Source organism: Plecotus auritus, assembly GCF_963455305.1.
Source record: "Plecotus auritus genome assembly, chromosome: 9".
Lineage (NCBI taxonomy): Eukaryota > Metazoa > Chordata > Mammalia > Chiroptera > Vespertilionidae > Plecotus > Plecotus auritus.
In genome coordinates, this window is record NC_137783.1 from 2673160 (window position 1) to 2688721 (window position 15562).

Consider the following 15562-nt stretch of genomic DNA (forward strand, 5'->3'; position numbering starts at 1 on the left):
CTCGGGGTGAACTTAGAAGAGGCAAAGCCTGCCTTTCCTACACCCCGGGGCTCCCGCTGACGGCCATTCCTGGGCCGGGGCCACAGGCCTCGAGGGCTGGGCGCGGGAGGAGGAGCGTGTGGCTGGCCCTGGACTGGCCTCTGGCCTGGCGTGGGCGTGGGCAGACCTGCTCTGCTCAGCACAGGAGCCTTCCTCTCCGTCCCGGCAAGTGCCCATGAAGCTGAGCCGCCTGCGGGGGGAGGGAGGCAGCCTGCCTCGGGCTGGGGCTGGGCTCCGGGTGGCTGGGCCCCCCGTGGCTGTGAGGGGTGAGGCCCCTGGAGGAAGCGTCTCCCTCACGCCCAGGCTCAGCCAGCGGGAGGATGAGCAGCGGCCACTGCCCTCCCCCGGGAGGTGCCGCTTTGCTCCGGGGTGAGGGGGGGGGGCGCCGCCACCTCTCCAGGGCGGAGCAGGTGCGCTCAGGTGCTGCTGGGCCCAGCACAGCCCTCCCCTCCTGCTCGCACCCACCGGACCCGTTTCCTGGGCCCGGGCCTTGCGCGCTCAGGGCGGGGTGCGCCCACAGGGGGCCCCGGGGAGCCGGCTGCTGGGGCAGGTGGGCGTGCGCCTTCACGGCCTCACAACCGGAGGAAACCAGAACTTTCTGATGCTCTCAGGCTGCCGGTGTCTCTCACTTTGTGGGGGCGTGGGCCGTATCTGCTTACCTGACTCACTTTGTGGGGCGCGGGCCGTATCTGCTTACCTGACTCTCTCACTTTGTGGGGCGCGGGCCGTATCTGCTTACCTGAGATGCTGTATTCAAAATGCAGTACGGCTGGCGGCCTGGATCCGTGGTTGAGCATCGACCTAGGATCCAGGCGGTCACGGTTGGATTCCGGTCAGGGCACATGCCTGGCTTGTGGGCTTGAACCCCAGTGGGGGCGTGCAGGAGGCAGCTGAGCCGTGATTCTTAAATCAATAAAAACAAAATGTTTCTTTAAACTTAGCAGAGTGGATGCATCCAGGGAATTGGCCGCCACCTCAGTGCGTTAGACACCCCAGGGAGGCCTTGGCCTTGGCCAGAGGGGACCAGGGACAGCCCGGCAGCCTTCCAGCTCTCGGGTGTGGCGGGAAGGAGGAGCCGACGAGCTCTGTGCGGGTCCCAGCCAGAGCCTGGTGAACAGGGTTCAGCTGGGATGCCATTTTCTACAGTTTAGTAGAAACGGGATGAACGTCCTACGTTCTTCCACGCAGATTCCTTGTTTGTGGGTTTTTAGGGACAGAATGTTTAGGAGACTCAGGAGCGGGGACTGTTTGGTGAGATGGGACCGCCCGCCCGCCCGCCCGCCCGCCTTCCTTTCTGGGAGGCGAGAGGGAGGGAGGCCTTTGTGGGTCGCACTTGTCCCCGGAAGCGGTGGGTCTCACGACTGAGCATTCTGATCTGTTCCTCGGGCCCAGGGTTCTGCCCTGGGCACCACGGACGCCGGGGCCTGGGTGTTTCTCGGTGTGGGCCGTCCTGTGCAGTGTAGGGCGCTTAGGGACATCTGGCCTTCACCTGCTAGGTGCCAGCAGCACCAGCCCTTGAGCTGTGATAACCAGCAGCGCCATCCGCCGTGACCAAGTGTCTTTTGGGGCAAAGCCCTGCCCTTCCCACAGCCCCCAGCCAACGCCCGGCGGGGCATGGCCTCCCTGGGGATCAAGCCTGCAACCCGGGCATGCGCCCCCACCGGACAGAATATCACGGTGCTCTCATTTGACGCTTTTAGTCTGAAAACGTGTGGAATGATGGCAAGGGGGTAGGACGTGGCTGAAACGTCTTTAGGGTTTGCCCTGGCAGACAAAATTGTGATTCCAAAACATTTTTAACGTGGCTTAAAGTATTGTTTTTCCAAAAGGAGAAAGGCTATCAGCTAACGGCCCCTCCAGCAGCCACCCCTTTATTCCTCCGCCTCCCTGCTCCCCACTTTGCCATTTGTTCAGCTCAGCATTTCCCAGGAAACCAGGAGAAGGTGGCCCCTGTGCGGGGGCTTGCCTCATTCCTCCGTGGGGAGCAGGGGTAGGGCATCTTACTTCCCATCTGGCCGTCAGGGCCGCCGGAGGGCGAGAGGGCGAGAGGGCGAGAGGGCAGGTCGGGGTGGGCTGAGCCAGGGGCAGGCTGGGGGCAGTGCTGGGGGCAGGCTGGGGGCAGGGCTGGGGGCAGGCTGGGGGCAGGGCTGGGGGCAGTGTTGGGGGCAGGCGGTGCTGGGGGCAGGCTGGGGGCGGTGCTGGGGGCAGGGCTGGGGCAGGCTGGGGGCAGGGCTGGGGCAGGCTGGGGGCAGTGCTGGGGGCAGGCTGGGGGCAGGCTGGGGGCAGTGCTGGGGGCAGGCTGGGGGCAGGCTGGGGGCAGGGCTGGGGGCAGTGCTGGGGGCAGGCTGGGGGCAGTGCTGAGGGCGGTGCTGGGGGTAGGCTGGGGGCAGGCTGGGGGTGGTGCTGGGGGCGGTGCTGGGGGCAGGCTGGGGGCAGAGGACAGCAGGTAGGGACAGCCTTTCCTCTGAGGGTTTAGAACAGGGGTCCTCAAACTTTTTTTTAAAATATATTTTATTGATTTTTTACAGAGAGGAAGAGAGAGGGATAGAGAGTTAGAAACATCAATGAGAGAGAGAAACATAGATCAGCTGCCTCCTGCACGCCCCCCACTGGGGATGTGCCCGCAACCCAGGTACATGCCCTTGACCGGAATCGAACCCGGGACCCTTCAGTCTGCAGGCTGACGCTCTATCCACTGAGCCAAACCGGTTAGGGCTGTCCTCAAACTTTTTACACAGGGGGCCAGTTCACTGTCCCTCAGACGGTTGGAGGGCCGGACTATAGTTTTAAAAAATAACTATGAACAAATTCCTATGCGCACTGCGGGCCCGGGACGCGTCGGCTGCTCAGCAGGACAGGCAGTGGCCCCCGGCGGGCCGGATAAATGTCCTCGGCGGGCCGCATGTGGCCCGCGGGCCGTAGTTTGAGGACGCCTGGGTTAGAATAACTGCGGCTGAGAGTGGGCGCCACAGGGTCAGGGACAAGAGAGAGAAAGGCGTTTCTCTCACGCTCTCTGGGCCCCGGGGGCAAAGCGTGGCCTGTAAGTTCCTTAATAAACATTTGCTGAACGAATGGGTGAGCCTCAGTGCCCGTGGGGCAGGCAGGTGTTGGCAGGGTGAGGGACTGGCACGGTGGAGAGCAGGGTGGGCGTGAGAAGAGGGGCGGCTGCTGGCCCGGTCCTGTCCCCTCAACCACAGCCCCGTGCTGGGCGCTTAGAGGCGCGGGGGCTCGGCTGAGCGTGTCCCCGTGTGATCTCACGAAGCTTCCTGGGGATTGTCGGGAACTGGAGTCCCGGAACGTGAACCAGGTGAAGCTGCGACGTCAGTGCCTTGAACGGTGGCTTCCTTCACGCGTCCCTTTATTCTCTCACCCTGCGCCTGCCCCTGCCCCTTCTCTCTTCGGGGAGTTCCCGCCCCCCCCCCCCCCCCCCCGCAAGGCCGCCTGCCTCCTGCCCACTTCGCTGTCCTGTGCCGGCCCTCCGGCTCCGGCTTCCTGCTCTGCCCATTGGTGGGCTCGCTCCCCTAACTTGGCTTTGTCACTGCGTCCTGCTTCTCTGGGCTGAGTCCCTTCCCACCCCCTGCCCCCCGGCCCCCACCCCCCAGCTCCGGGGAGACAGGCCCGCGTGGACGTCTTCTCCCGGGAGAACTGAAGCTGTCACCGCGACGGCCTTCTCGTTGGTTGTTCAAATGGTTCAGAGACGCGTGGCAATGAGCCCAGCGCGTGTGACAGTGGGGAGCGCCCCCCTGTACACCAGGCACCTGTTCAGTCTCACAAAACCCGAGGGGGTTGTTTTCAAATGTTACTTAACAGTCGGGGGGCAATACTTTTATAGCTTGAAAATGTCCCAAGCCTTTAGGATAATCTAAAGGTTCTTCTCTCTCTCTCTCTTTTTAAAAGTATTTTAATTGATTTTTTAGAGAGAGAGAGGAAGGGAGAGTGAGAGAGAGATAGAAACATCCATGACGAGAGAGAATCATGCATCGGCTGCCTCCTGCACGCCCCCTACTGGGGATGGAGCCCACAACCCGGGCATGTGCCCTGACCGGGAGTCCAACCCTGACCTCCTGGTTCATAGGTCAGTGCTGAACCCCGGAGCCACACTGGCCGGGCTAAATGTTCTCTTAACATGTGGAAACAAGGTCCTTGTCATTAAGTGACAACCCTGAGTGGGAAACTAAGGTTTGCTTACTAGAATAGCGGGCCCCTCTTTGGAGGGAGGGAGGGAGGAGGGGCTGCGATGGGGCTTCCGTGGTGTGGGGTGACGGCCCCCCATCTGCTTCCTCAGGAGAGCCCATGAGCAGCGAGCACCTCCATCGGGCGGTCAACGTGAATGACGAGGATTTGCTGTTGGGAATACTTCGAGGAGGGTGAGGACGCTGCCATTCCTCCTTCACTTTCGTTTTATTACGTGTCCAGTGCCCGTGTGGTGCAGCTCTGTCTTATTGGCGGAACGTTTCCCATGCCTGCGACCCGGGCTGCAACATGCATCTCAGTGACGGATGTGAGCTCAGCGTAGCTAACAAAGAAGAAGATCACGCCCGCGTCGTGCTCCGTTTTGTCATTATTTAATGACACGGAGAAGGCCGGTGGCAGGTCTCCGCACAGGTTTTCCTCCCAGAAATCCCGCTTACCTGCCGTGGCCTTCAGGCACGTTCAGCCCCGACGCCCCCACCTAATTCCCGGTGAGCCGAGGGCCCTGAGCCGGCAGCTTCTAACGCCGCGGTCGGCAAACTGCGGCCCGCGAGCCACGTGCGGCTCTCTGGCCCCTGGAGTGTGGCTCTTCCACAAAAGACCACGGCCTGGGCGAGTCTATTTGGAAGAAGTGGCGTTAGAAGAAGTTTAAGTTTAAAAAAATGTGGCTCTCCAAAGAAATGTCCATCGTTGTGCTGTTGATGTTTGGCTCTGTGGACGAAGGAGTTTGCCGACCGCTGCTCTAACGCAAAGGCGCCAGCTCGCCGGGGAAATGGCGCTGCAGTGGCTGCAGGTGGCTTGAAGCCGCCTCTTACGTGAAGCACAGACAATGTTATCTGGGTTTTTGTTTGTTTGTTTGTTTGTTTTTTTGCTGTTGTAGCTGTGATTGTGCTCCCCATTTCCTTGTGAAAAAGATTTTATTGTTTATTGGGGTGACATTGACTAATAAGATATGTAGGTTTCAGGTGTACAGTTCTCCAACACACCACCTGCATGTGGTACTGCGTGTTCACCACCCAGAGTCAAGTCCCCTTTCGTCACCGTCTGCCCCCCTTTTCCCTCCTCCACCTCCCCACCCCCTCTCCCCCTGGTCGTCACCATGCTGTTGTCTGTGTCTAGGAGTTTTTTTTTTCTTTGCTTAACCCCTTCACCTTTTTCACCCAGCCCCCCCAGCCCCCTCCGGCGGCCGGCAGTCTGTTCTCTGATCGGAGCCTGTTCTGCTTGGCTTGGTTTATTCTGTTCATTAGACTCCACCTGTAAGTGACATCACAGGGTGCCCATCTTTGCTGCCTTAGTTCCCTTAGCAGGGTTCTCCAGGCCCCTCCGTGCTGCTGCGGAAGGTGAGCGTTCCTTCTCTACCGCCGAGGAGGACGGACTCTTCTGGAACTAGTGGCTCTGGGCTCTGTGCACGGCGGCTCTGTACTCTGGGGAAGAGAAGGTCCCCAAAAGTCAAAGCGCTAAGCTGGTGTGTAGTGGCCCTGCCTGCGGGCGGGCGCCATGGGAACCAGGGCAAAGTGGGGCGCCCCCCAGTGGGGGCTCCCATCCCTGGAGCTGGGAGTCTGCCAGGAGACCCCCCCACCTCGCTCATTTAAAGGGCTGTGTTCTCCATAGAGCAGCCGTGGGCAAACTATGGCCCGCGGGCCGGATCCGGCTGTTCTATCTGGTTCTCTTGCTCTCCCCTCCGCTCCTTTACTTTGAATTTATATTAGTTCACACAAACACTCCATCCATGCTTTTGTTCCGGCCCTCCGGTCCAGTTTAAGAACCCATGGTGGCCCTCGAGTCAAAAAGTTTGCCCACGGCTGCCATAGAGTCTCATCAGCTCGGGTGACGTTTCCAGTTGAAGGGAGCGCTATTTGAAGTGAAATTACAGCAGTTTTCTCCCCTTTGCCTGTGAGTTTGAATGTATTCGGCAGGGCAGTCTAAGACGACAGAAACGGAATGGCCCGGAAGGAATTGGTGTTCTCGGTAAAATGAACCATTTAAGCCGGCTATGCCAGGGGGCGTCAGCTGCAGGTCTGCAGGCAGCCGGCGGGGGCGTGCTGACCTCTCCTCTCTGTTCCCCAGCACCGTGAAGGTGGACGTTCCCAACAAGCTGGGCCTCACCGCGCTGATGGTGGCTGCGCAGAAAGGGTACACCAGGTGGGCGGGCCTTTTCTCCTACCTGCAGTGAGGGGCGGGCCTCCTCTCCTACCTGCAGTGATGGGCGGGCCTCCTCTCCTTCCTGCAGTGATGGGCGGGGCCTCTTCTCCTCCCTGCAGTGATGGGCGGGGACTCTCCTCCCTGCAGTGATGGGCGGGGCCTCCTCTCCTCCCTGCAGTGATGGGCGGGCCTCCTCTCCTCCCTGCAGTGATGGGCGGGCCTCCTCTCCTCCCTGCAGTGATGGGCGGGGCCTCCTCTCCTACCTGCAGTGATGGGCAGGGCCTCCTCTCCTACCTAGAGTGATGGGCGGGGACTCTCCTACCTGCAGTGATGGGCGGGCCTCCTCTCCTACCTAGAGTGATGGGCGGGGCCTCCTCTCCTACCTGGAGTGATGGGCGGGGCCTCCTCTCCTCCCTGCAGTGATGGGCGGGGCCTCCTCTCCTACCTGCAGTGATGGGCGGGGCCTCCTCTCCTACCTGCAGTGATGGGCAGGGCCTCCTCTCCTACCTAGAGTGATGGGCGGGGACTCTCCTACCTGCAGTGATGGGCGGGCCTCCTCTCCTACCTAGAGTGATGGGCGGGGCCTCCTCTCCTACCTGGAGTGATGGGCGGGGCCTCCTCTCCTCCCTGCAGTGATGGGCGGGGCCTCCTCTCCTCCCTGCAGTGATGGGCGGGCCTCCTCTCCTACCTGGAGTGATGGGCGGGGACTCTCCTACCTGCAGTGATGGGCGGGCCTCCTCTCCTACCTGCAGTGAGGGGCGGGGCCTCCTCTCCTACCTGCAGTGATGGGCGGGGCCTCCTCTCCTACCTGGAGTGATGGGCGGGGACTCTCCTACCTGCAGTGATGGGCGGGCCTCCTCTCCTACCTGCAGTGATGGGCGGGCCTCCTCTCCTCCCTGCAGTGATGGGCGGGGACTCTCCTACCTGCAGTGATGGGCGGGGCCTCCTCTCCTCCCTGCAGTGATGGGCGGGGACTCTCCTACCTGCAGTGATGGGCGGGGCCTCCTCTCCTCCCTGCAGTGATGGGCGGGGACTCTCCTACCTGCAGTGATGGGCGGGGCCTCTTCTCCTCCCTGCAGTGATGGGCGGGGCCTCCTCTCCTACCTGCAGTGATGGGCGGGCCTCCTCTCCTCCCTGCAGTGATGGGCGGGGCCTCCTCTCCTACCTGCAGTGAGGGGCGGGCCTCCTCTCCTACCTGGAGTGATGGGCGGGCCTCCTCTCCTACCTGGAGTGATGGGCGGGGCCTCCTCTCCTACCTGGAGTGATGGGCGGGGACTCTCCTACCTGCAGTGATGGGCGGGCCTCCTCTCCTACCTGCAGTGATGGGCGGGCCTCCTCTCCTCCCTGCAGTGATGGGCGGGGACTCTCCTACCTGCAGTGATGGGCGGGGCCTCCTCTCCTCCCTGCAGTGATGGGCGGGGACTCTCCTACCTGCAGTGATGGGCGGGGCCTCCTCTCCTCCCTGCAGTGATGGGCGGGGACTCTCCTACCTGCAGTGATGGGCGGGGCCTCCTCTCCTCCCTGCAGTGATGGGCGGGGCCTCCTCTCCTACCTGCAGTGATGGGCGGGCCTCCTCTCCTCCCTGCAGTGATGGGCGGGGCCTCCTCTCCTACCTGCAGTGAGGGGCGGGCCTCCTCTCCTACCTGGAGTGATGGGCGGGCCTCCTCTCCTCCCTGCAGTGATGGGCGGGGCCTCCTCTCCTACCTGCAGTGATGGGCGGGCCTCCTCTCCTACCTGGAGTGATGGGCGGGGCCTCCTCTCCTCCCTGCAGTGATGGGCGGGGCCTCTTCTCCTACCTGGAGTGATGGGCGGGCCTCCTCTCCTACCTGCAGTGATGGGCGGGGCCTCCTCTCCTCCCTGCAGTGATGGGCGGGGACTCTCCTACCTGCAGTGATGGGCGGGGCCTCCTCTCCTCCCTGCAGTGATGGGCGGGGCCTCCTCTCCTACCTGCAGTGATGGGCGGGCCTCCTCTCCTACCTGGAGTGATGGGCGGGGCCTCCTCTCCTCCCTGCAGTGATGGGCGGGGCCTCTTCTCCTACCTGCAGTGATGGGCGGGGCCTCCTCTCCTACCTGCAGTGATGGGCGGGGCCTCCTCTCCTACCTGCAGTGATGGGCGGGGCCTCCTCTCCTACCTGCAGTGATGGGAGGGGCCTCCTTCCTGCAGTGATGGGCGGGGCCTCCTCTCCTCCCTGCAGTGAGGGGCGGGGCCTCCTCTCCTACCTGGAGTGATGGGCGGGCCTCCTCTCCTACCTGCAGTGATGGGCGGGGCCTCCTCTCCTTCCTGGAGTGATGGGCGGGGCCTCCTCTCCTACCTGCAGTGAGGGGCGGGCCTCCTCTTATACCTGCAGTGATGGGCGGGGCCTCCTCTCCTACCTGGAGTGATGGGCGGGCCTCCTCTCCTACCTGGAGTGATGGGCGGGGCCTCCTCTCCTACCTGCAGTGATGGGCGGGGCCTCCTCTCCTCCCTGCAGTGATGGGCGGGGCCTCCTCTCCTCCCTGCAGTGATGGGCGGGGCCTCCTCTCCTCCCTGCAGTGATGGGCGGGGCCTCCTCTCCTCCCTGCAGTGATGGGCGGGCCTCCTCTCCTACCTGGAGTGATGGGCGGGGCCTCCTCTCCTACCTGGAGTGATGGGCGGGGCCTCCTCTCCTCCCTGCAGTGATGGGCGGGGCCTCCTCTCCTCCCTGCAGTGATGGGCGGGGCCTCCTCTCCTACCTGCAGTGATGGGCGGGGCCTCCTCTCCTACCTGGAGTGATGGGCGGGGCCTCCTCTCCTACCTGGAGTGATGGGCGGGGCCTCCTCTCCTCCCTGCAGTGATGGGCGGGGACTCTCCTACCTGCAGTGATGGGCGGGGCCTCCTCTCCTCCCTGCAGTGATGGGCGGGGCCTCCTCTCCTACCTGCAGTGATGGGCGGGCCTCCTCTCCTACCTGGAGTGATGGGCGGGGCCTCCTCTCCTCCCTGCAGTGATGGGCGGGGCCTCTTCTCCTACCTGCAGTGATGGGCGGGGCCTCCTCTCCTACCTGCAGTGATGGGAGGGGCCTCCTTCCTGCAGTGATGGGCGGGGCCTCCTCTCCTCCCTGCAGTGAGGGGCGGGGCCTCCTCTCCTACCTGGAGTGATGGGCGGGCCTCCTCTCCTACCTGCAGTGATGGGCGGGGCCTCCTCTCCTCCCTGCAGTGATGGGCGGGGCCTCCTCTCCTTCCTGCAGTGATGGGAGGGGCCTCCTCTCCTTCCTGCAGTGAGGGGCGGGGCCTCCTCTCCTACCTGCAGTGATGGGCGGGGCCTCCTCTCCTTCCTGGAGTGATGGGCGGGCCTCCTCTCCTACCTGCAGTGATGGGCGGGCCTCCTCTCCTACCTGCAGTGATGGGCGGGGCCTCCTCTCCTATCTGCAGTGATGGGCGGGGACTCCTCTCCTACCTGGAGTGATGGGCGGGCCTCCTCTCCTACCTGGAGTGATGGGCGGGCCTCCTCTCCTACCTGCAGTGATGGGCGGGCCTCCTCTCCTACCTGCAGTGATGGGCGGGGCCTCCTCTCCTATCTGCAGTGATGGGCGGGGACTCCTCTCCTACCTGGAGTGATGGGCGGGCCTCCTCTCCTACCTGGAGTGATGGGCGGGCCTCCTCTCCTACCTGGAGTGATGGGCGGGCCTCCTCTCCTACCTGGAGTGATGGGCGGGGCCTCCTCTCCTACCTGCAGTGATGGGCGGGCCTCCTCTTATACCTGCAGTGATGGGCGGGGCCCCCTCTCTACCTGGAGTGATGGGCGGAGCCTTCTCCAAAGGTTGCAGCCCGGCTGGGGCAGGAGGGAAGAGGGTGGGGAGGAACCCCGCTTTCTTCTCTTTCCAATTGCACCCACACAAAGCACTCCTGGGCTCTTGAAGTTACACAGCAGCAGAGGGAACAGGTGCGCAGCACAGGGCGAGGGAGAGAGGTGGCCATTGAACCACACTTTCCATATCCTGGGAGAACTGGTCGTTGGGATTTACATTTCTTTTTTGGAAAAGGGGGGGGAAGGATATTAATTCTGGAAAACACACTTCCCTGGTGGGTTGCTAAGACCTAATTCTCCATGACCCACGTCATCATCTCTATTCCACACGGAGACAGACTTAAATACCAATCGCCTGTTTTTCAATCATATTGACATTTTAACTACAACCCATTTTTTCAAAATAGAACTTCATTTTCATGAAGTGCTGTCACTTTAAAATATATTTCACATGGTCATTAAAGTGACAGTAAACTATAGTTTGATGGTTCCGATGACAAGGCATAGTTTGCTTTCAATGAGTAATTCCTGGAAAGGGCGCCCCCCTTTTTGGGGGGGTGTGGGGACAGGTAGCGTTCTGGCTTCTGGCTTAGTGATGTGGCTCTCTGAGGCCAGCCTGCCTGAGCTGGGCAGGAAGGAGCAGCGAGGGGGCGTTCTGGCTGGGCGGCCGGGGTCCCCATCCATCGGAGCTGCTTACCCAGCCTCGTTTGAATTCGTCTCCTTTAGGCTCGTGAAAATCCTCATCGCTAACGGCACGGACGTGAACCTGAGGAACGGCAGCGGCAAGGACAGGCGAGTGAGGGGAAGGTGTGGGAAATCCTCCCAGGCGCGGGTGGATTTAACGCAGAGACGCCGCACCCCACAGGAAAGGGGGGACAGCGCGCGGTGAATGCGTTCATCCAGTTCCTTCACCCAGCGGGGCGATGGGGTGTCACCTGGCCTTCCCCCTGGAATCGGGATTTCCTTCTCAGGCGGAAAGCAGGGAGGGGGCCCCGGGGCCGAGCCTGGCACCGCGCTCACCGCCATGGCCCTTCCCGCGTCGCAGCCTGATGCTGGCGTGCTACGCGGGGCACCTGGACGTGGTGAAGTGCCTCCGAGGGCACGGCGCCTCCTGGAAGGCTCGCGACCTGGGCGGCTGCACGGCGCTGCACTGGGCGGCCGACGGCGGCCACTACCACGTGGTCGAGTGGATGCTGAAGGACGGCTGCGAGGTACGGGCCCCCGTTAGCTGTGGGGTACGACCCCCCGTTAGCTGTGGGGTACAGGCCCCCCATTAGCTGTGGGGTACGACCCCCCGTTAGCTGTGGGGTACGGCCCCCCGTTAGCTGTGGGGTACGGCCCCCCGTTAGCTGTGGGGTATAGGCCCCCCATTAGCTGTGGGATACAGGCCCCCCATTAGCTGTGGGGTACGACCCCCCGTTAGCTGTGGGGTATAGGCCCCCCATTAGCTGTGGGTACAGGCCCCCCATTAGCTGTGAGGTATGGCCCCCCGTTAGCTGTGGGGTACAGGCACTCCCCTTAGCTGCAAGGTATGGACCCCCATTAGCTGCGAGGTACAAACCCCGTTAGCTGTGAGGTACAAACCCCGTTAGCTGTGAGGAACGCCCCCCCGTTAGCGGTGAGGAACCGGCTCCCCGTTAGCTGCGGGCATGCCGGGGAGGGGGGGGGGGCTGGGGCGCCGCCCAGGGCCCAGGCGATGCGGGCCTCGCAGTGGGCCTGGGAGATGCCCGAAGACGGCCTCTGACCGACCAGCCAGCAGGCTCCCGAAGGTCTTGGGGGAGCTGACAGGAGAGCGAGGCTTCCGAGGGCCGTGCAGCTCATCCCGGGTGGGAGGGAGGGCCAGCTGAGGCCGGAGCGCGGCCGACCACCCATGCCCCGACACCCGCGTCCTCTGTCCCCGACGCCCGCGTCCTCTGCCCCCGACGCCCGCGTCCTCTGCCCCCGACGCCCGCGTCCTCTGCCCCCGACGCCCGCGTCCTCTGCCCCCGACGCCCGCGTCCTCTGCCCCCGACGCCCGCGTCCTCTGTCGAGCCCTCCCTCCTCCGCCTCCTCCTCCAGGCGCCACAGAGCACCGGCTGCCACGCCTCAGGGCCTGGCTCCGTGGCTCCCAGGATTAGACGGTTTCATGCTCCTTTGCTTTAAAGAGGAGTCATTACCAAAATCCTCCAACGCCCAGCCGGCTGCACCAAGACCAGGAGACCAGCTCCCGGCACCTTCGCCTGGCGGGCTTGTGGGTGGCTGGGGCTCGGGGTGGCCCGGGGCTCGGGGTGGCCTGGGGCTCGGGTGGCCTTGGGGGTGGCCTGGGGCTCGGGATGGCATTGGGGGTGGCCTGGGATTCGGGGTGGCCCGGGGTTGGGGGTGGCCGGTGCTCGGGGTGGCCTGGGATTCGGGGTGGCCTGGGATTCAGGGTGGCCTGGGACTCGGGGTGGCCTGGGATTCAGGGTGGCCTGGGGCTCGGGGTGGCCTGGGATTCGGGGTGGCCTGGGATTCAGGGTGGCCTGGGGCTCGGGGTGGCCTGGGATTCAGGGTGGCCTGGGGCTCGGGGTGGCCTGGGATTCAGGGTGGCCTGGGGCTCGGGGTGGCCTGGGATTCAGGGTGGCCTGGGGCTCGGGGTGGCCTGGGATTCAGGGTGGCCTGGGATTCGGGGTGGCCTGGGATTCGGGGTGGCCTGGGGCTCGGGGTGGCCTGGGATTCAGGGTGGCCTGGGGCTCGGGGTGGCCGGGGCTTGGGGTCGGAAGCACAGCTGTGGCCTAGCGTCGGGGGCGGAGCTCGGGCTTCCAGGATGGAGCTGGGCAGCTCGGGCAGGTCCCCGCGGACCGTTCTGAAAGCCCGAGCTCAAGGCTTCAGTGAAACGAAGTGTCAGGCGTGGGGGCAGGGAGCCCCGGAGATGCGCCCTGATCTCGCCCGCCCGGCGGCCGGGAGCCCTGAGATGTGAGGCCGAGGGCTGGGAGGGGCGCTGTGGCCGAGGAGTCCGCCTCCGGGCGCTGCTGGGAGGGCCGTGTGAGTCTGTCTCTGAGGCGTGGATGTGGGTGAAGATCCCCGTGGGGACTCCCGGGCGTCTCAGCACCGCCACAGGGACCCCAACACACTTCTCCCCGCGTGTCAGTGTGACGCACATGAGCGCAGCCCCTCCGCCCGCACTGAGTGGGAAGTCGTGTCTACACGAGAGGAACGTGGGCAAGGAGTCACTTTTGTAAGTTCCCACGAACACGTTTAAAGAAAGGGAACCAGTGTGAGCGCTGCCTGTGGCCTCCCAGGTGGACGCCACGGACGCCGGCTCGGGCTGGACGCCCCTCATGAGAGTGTCCGCCGTCTCGGGGAGCCAGAAGGTCGCCTCCCTGCTGATCGAAGCCGGCGCCGACGTGAACACGAAGGACAAAGACGGGAAGACCCCTCTGATGGTGGGCCCCTCGGCCAGGGCACGGCCTTCCTCGGCATCAGGCCAGGGGTCCCCACAGATCGGGCGGTTCTGGGCGGTGAGCTGTGTCCCAGCCCTGGGCCTGGGTGTGTGGTTCCCCATCGGCCTGTTAGCAAAGGCCTGACAATGTCACCATCATATTTTAGTGTCTTTTTCACAACTATTTCTTTTTCAAAAAATAATTTTTATTGATCTCAGTGAGGAAGGGAGAGGGAGAGAGATAGAAACATCCATGATGAGAGAGAATCATGGGTCGGCTGCCTCCTGCATGCCCCCACACTGGGGGTGGAGCCCACAACCCGGGCCTGTGCCCTGACCAGGAATGGAATCGTGACCTCCTGGTTCATGGGCCGATGCTCAACCCCTGAGCCACGCTGGCTGGACCACAACTCTTTCTTTAAGAATTGCTGCCCCTGGTCCCCAGGCCACTGTAGGATCAAAACAGACCCGTTAATGCAAAGAACGTCATCTCCGTGTGGAGGAAGGCAGGGTCCACGTCCGTGTCCCTCGCGGTCCCGGCCGCAGTGACCGCACCCACACACGCCCGCCCTGCACGGCCGCCACGCCCCCTGCCTCTGGGGGCGCCAGTGGCTTTCCCGGGTTCACCCACAGCCGGGGCCCCCACCCTGCGGGGAGCGAGGCGCCCGCTCACCCCAGCTCTTCTGTCTCCTGTCCCAGGTGGCCGTGCTAAACAATCACGAGGAGCTAGTCCAGCTGCTGCTGGACAAAGGGGCAGACGCAAGCGTGAGAAACGAGGTACGTGACGCGCGCCCAGGTCTTCCCCGGGGAGAAGGCTCGCGCTCAGCGTCACCCTGTCCTTTCCCTCCAGTTCGGCAAAGGCGTCCTGGACATGGCCCGGGTGTTCGACAGGCAGGTGGGTGCCCCCCGCCCGCCTCTCCAGCCCCTTGCGCGGCGCGCGCTTTAGAAACACGCCGCCCCCGGTCACGCCGCCTGTCCCTGTCCACCCAGAACATGGTCTCCTTGCTGGAGGAGAGGAAGAACCGGCAGGAGCCCAACAAGTCGCCGACCCTGCTGTCCGCCGGCCCGGGCGCCGCTTGTCTGCGAAGGGCGAGCGGCAGGACGCCGAGCGTGGCCGTGGAGCTGGAGAAGGAGAGCCTGCGCCTCTGAGCGGGACGCCGGAGTATTTATTTAGCTGAAGATTCGCGGTGACTTTTGTAACATACAGTGTGTTCCCCCTTTGAAATACACCTCTTACCTCAGCGAGCGCTGTCGTCCCTGGCGCCGTGGGGCGGGGGGCGGGGCGGGGTGTCTGCTTGCACTTGTGCCTTTCAAACAATTATTTATTTATTTATGTATTTATTTTTCTATTGTTAAATTTATTTTTATGCATTTTAAAATATAATTCTTTATTGTAAAAAAAATATTTTTATTGATTTCAGAGAGGAAGGGCGGGGGAGAGAGAGACAGAAACATCCATGATGAGAGTCACAGATCGGCTGCCTCCTGCACGCCCCACGCTGGGGATGGAGCCCGCAACCCGGGCCTGTGCCCTGACCGGGAATCGAACCGTGACCTCCTGGTGCCTAGGTCTACGCTCAGCCACGGAGCCACGTGGCCGGGTGCACTTGTGCCTTTTGGACTTAGACACAGACCGTTCGTGGACCGGAGCTGCATAAACATCTGGGCCCCCCACATCCCGCCCCATCCCCACCTCCGTCCCCGCGGTCCAGGATCTTGTGGGATTCTTCCCCTGGCGTGGTTTCAGTGATGGCGTCCCCTCCCCCGACCCCAGGCCCCCAGGAGGTGGCAACGCGCGGGTGTTCCTGCCCGGAGCGACGTCCCTCCGCGTGCGAGGCCTCCTCCTCAGCGGCTGGCCTCCCGCCAGGCGCAAAACCCGTTTCAGGACTCCGATGCTGCCCTAGGGGGGCGTCCGGTGAAGGGTTGGCCCTTGCCCAGCAGCCCGTCTGAGCACGTGCTTGCCTATCCGCCGGGACAGCGGCACCACCGGCTGGCAGGCCGCCCGTCCGCCCGTCCGCCCGTCCACCCA

At 63.4% G+C, this 15562-nt stretch overlaps 1 protein-coding gene across 1 annotated transcript in view; it reads left to right on the top strand.

Moving 5' to 3' along the window:
* The window catches only part of FANK1 (fibronectin type III and ankyrin repeat domains 1), a 32570-nt gene extending 17797 nt beyond the window's left edge, over nt 1-14773 (top strand). The window contains exons 4-11 of the mRNA XM_080642726.1: nt 4325-4406; nt 6298-6372; nt 10863-10928; nt 11182-11347; nt 13394-13537; nt 14233-14310; nt 14384-14428; nt 14524-14773. Of these exons, the coding sequence (XP_080498852.1) occupies nt 4325-4406; nt 6298-6372; nt 10863-10928; nt 11182-11347; nt 13394-13537; nt 14233-14310; nt 14384-14428; nt 14524-14682 (815 nt within the window). The 3' untranslated portion in view covers nt 14683-14773. The remainder of the gene's footprint in view (nt 1-4324; nt 4407-6297; nt 6373-10862; nt 10929-11181; nt 11348-13393; nt 13538-14232; nt 14311-14383; nt 14429-14523) is intronic.
* Nucleotides 14774-15562: the final 789 nt, after the last annotated feature.